This window comes from Lactuca sativa, chromosome 5, assembly GCF_002870075.4.
Source record: "Lactuca sativa cultivar Salinas chromosome 5, Lsat_Salinas_v11, whole genome shotgun sequence".
NCBI lineage: Eukaryota > Viridiplantae > Streptophyta > Magnoliopsida > Asterales > Asteraceae > Lactuca > Lactuca sativa.
The window spans coordinates 82,047,678-82,050,536 of record NC_056627.2 but is presented as its reverse complement, the minus strand read 5'-3'; the positions used below and the strand labels follow the sequence as shown (position 1 = coordinate 82,050,536).

Here is a 2,859-nt window from a genome sequence, read left to right as displayed (position 1 = left end):
TGTATCAGCATCCATATTCCATAACTGTGTGTTTTTAACTCCATATTCCACAACTTTTGTCTTTTGGTGAAGAATTATACAATTATACAAATCAAATAAATGTAATCAATGATGATGAGTCGATCGTAATTCATATAAAATTGCAATTTATAAATTACAAACCTGTTGTAGATGATCACTTGGAAGCTGTCGCTGGGCTCATTGACGGCCGGAGGGAGACGGCGGCCGGCGGTGGCAGACAGCCGACGACTTGGCCGAACGACAGTCGGCGAATGGAGAAGGTAAAAAGCGGTGTCGATTTTTGATCAGGAAACGAAGCAGTTTAGCACAACAGCGAGGGGTATGAGCGTCGTTCCGTTTCTATTTTCCTTTCCTTTCCTTTTTTTTAATAATTGGATTGGGCTATTGATTAGTGAAAGTGGGGTAAGATGTTGGGCTGTTAAATATAAAATATATGGGCTGATGATAAATTTATTTTACCAAAAATAATTAGGTAGGTCTTTTTATAAATATTAGGTAGTTCCTATTTTTTTTTTTCTATATATTCTTGTTCAATTAAAAAAAAAGGTAGGTCCTAGGACCTACCTTACCGTATGCTAACTACGCCCCTACGTGTAACTCACTATTAAGTTTATAAATACCCATACAAAATCATCATCAAAATTACCTCCTCAACATATACTGTTCTTTTATACTTGATATACTCTATTCTTTCTAACTAGTCCAAGCTTCTTAAGCAATGGTACTTCAATTGCATCCTTTAACTTGTTAATTCTGGGTTTCACCTCTTTTGTACTCCTAACACTCGATGCATCAGAAACTCTATTCTTTCGTTTACTCCATCTTTAGCTTTTTTGGCCTCTTTCAGTGCATCCTGTCAATGTACAAGTAAATCAGTGGTAAGAAGTAAATATATATATTATCAACTGTCTAAAGGCCAGTAACTTCAAGAACATAAGATGAGCGAAAAAATAAATCATTTAACAGATATAGCTACCTCTCTTTGGCTCAATGCAGCTTCCTTCCTAGAAACACATTGAAATTGCATAGATTAGCGTTTTGGAGAAGGCAACAATAAAGAAAATACAATGGCACTAATGTATTTGATAAGATATTATTAACCTGCTTAACAATTTCGCTTCCAAAGATATTCCTTCACCAAGAGCAGCCACCTAAATGATATGTTGAAAGATTAAGAATGATGGCAAGTGGTGAGACACAACTACCAAGACCATATTAACTCAAGGAAAAACTAATAGCTAGTGAAGTGAATAAAAGAAGGGGCTCACATTTAAATAATAAATAGGGATATGAGTGTCATAACTCTTAAGTTCAAAATAGTGAAACGATTAGATTAGAGCATATTTATTATTTCAGTGGGAATAGGAAGTATGTAACCTTTTATAGTGGGAATAGGAAGTATGTAACCTTTTATATCCCAATATATGACAGACACAAAATAAGAAGAATATGGGTGTGCACCTGCTTCTCATGCTCCTTAACCCTCATCTCTACATCCTGACAACTTTCTTCAACAAACCTGAGCTGCACAATATAAATTAAACATTGAAGACCAAATATATATAAACAAAGAATACCATAATTAGAACCCACCTTCTCAAGGACATTGTCATTCTCTTCTTGTAGCATATCAAGCTGCATGAAATAGCACAAGTTAACGAATTGTACATCACTTAAGCTAAAACTGAAATTGAAGGGAACAAGAAAAGTAAAAATTTCACAGATGGTGGCAGATGAAACGCTGAGGAGAGAAGGAGACGATCAAGGGGTCACAGATGAAAACAAGATGAAAGATGGAAACCTAGGAGAAATTGAGAAATTGTTTGATGTTTTGAGAGAGAGAGAGAGAGAGAGAGAAAGATCAACGGAGAAATTGATCTCGAACCAGATGTGTGAAAAAAACCTAGAATTGCGATTTTCTTGAAATGTCACCTTGTGTTCAACTTGAGAAGCAACGAAAGGTGAGAAACCCAACTAAGAGCATCGTTTTTCTTGTAATGTTACCTTGTGTTCAACTTGAGAAGCTTCAGAAGGTGAGAAACCCTCGAATATGTTCAATTTATCATCAGATTCAAGGCTACCAGGTGCTTCATCCCCTTGTGTCGACTTTCTTTTGCGAGGTCGTCCGCGAGGTGAAGTTAGCCGGAGGAGAAGTAACCTAACTAACGTCGTCAGAGGAGACGTTGTTTGCAAGGTGAGGAAAGAGTCGATGATCGATTGTAGAGAATGTAGTGAGTGATTCAGTGAGTGTTTTGATTTTTGTTTAAAAAGCCCTAGGATATTTATGTACCTCGATTTTTGTAACGAGCGTGCGTTTCATTAAAATTAAAAGGCGACAGTTATATAGGACGCACATTTAATATAAAGCGCCCTCCGCATTTTTAATTTTTTTCTTTGAGACACTAATTTAAGGGCACGCTATAATGTGTGACCTAAATACTTCAATTTTTTGAAGAGATGACACCATTTTAAGGTCACACTCTTTTGCGTAACATAAATTACTGAGTGTCGTCGTTTGCGCGTCATAAAAGGGTCTTTTGTAGTAGTGTAGTCACCTGATGGTTTGCCACCTTTAGGTGACATCTAACATCATATTGATTTACAACCAGGAGCCCAGTTGCCTAATAGGCCACATTACAGAATGAGTCTCGGAGAGCATGAGGAGCTGGGACAAATGGTGGAGGAATTAATTTACAAAGGTCATGTTCGAGAGAGCATGAGCCCATGGGTTGTTCCTTCTTTGTTGACTCCTAGAAATGATGGTACTTGGTGTAATTGTGTTGATATTCGCTCCATCAATAAGATCACAGTGAGGTACATATTTCTAATTCCTCGAAT

The 2,859-nt window shown here is 37.0% G+C and overlaps 1 protein-coding gene across 1 annotated transcript in view; it reads right to left on the bottom strand.

Annotated features, from left to right (window-relative positions):
• Positions 1–2,488, bottom strand: part of LOC111886690 (uncharacterized) — a 5,272-nt gene extending 2,784 nt beyond the window's left edge. The window contains exons 1-6 of the mRNA XM_052771616.1: positions 2,454–2,488; positions 1,615–1,705; positions 1,483–1,545; positions 1,123–1,172; positions 998–1,025; positions 786–874 (exon numbers count right to left, since the gene is read on the bottom strand). Of these exons, the coding sequence (XP_052627576.1) occupies positions 786–874; positions 998–1,025; positions 1,123–1,172; positions 1,483–1,545; positions 1,615–1,705; positions 2,454–2,488 (356 nt within the window). The remainder of the gene's footprint in view (positions 1–785; positions 875–997; positions 1,026–1,122; positions 1,173–1,482; positions 1,546–1,614; positions 1,706–2,453) is intronic.
• Positions 2,489–2,859: the final 371 nt, after the last annotated feature.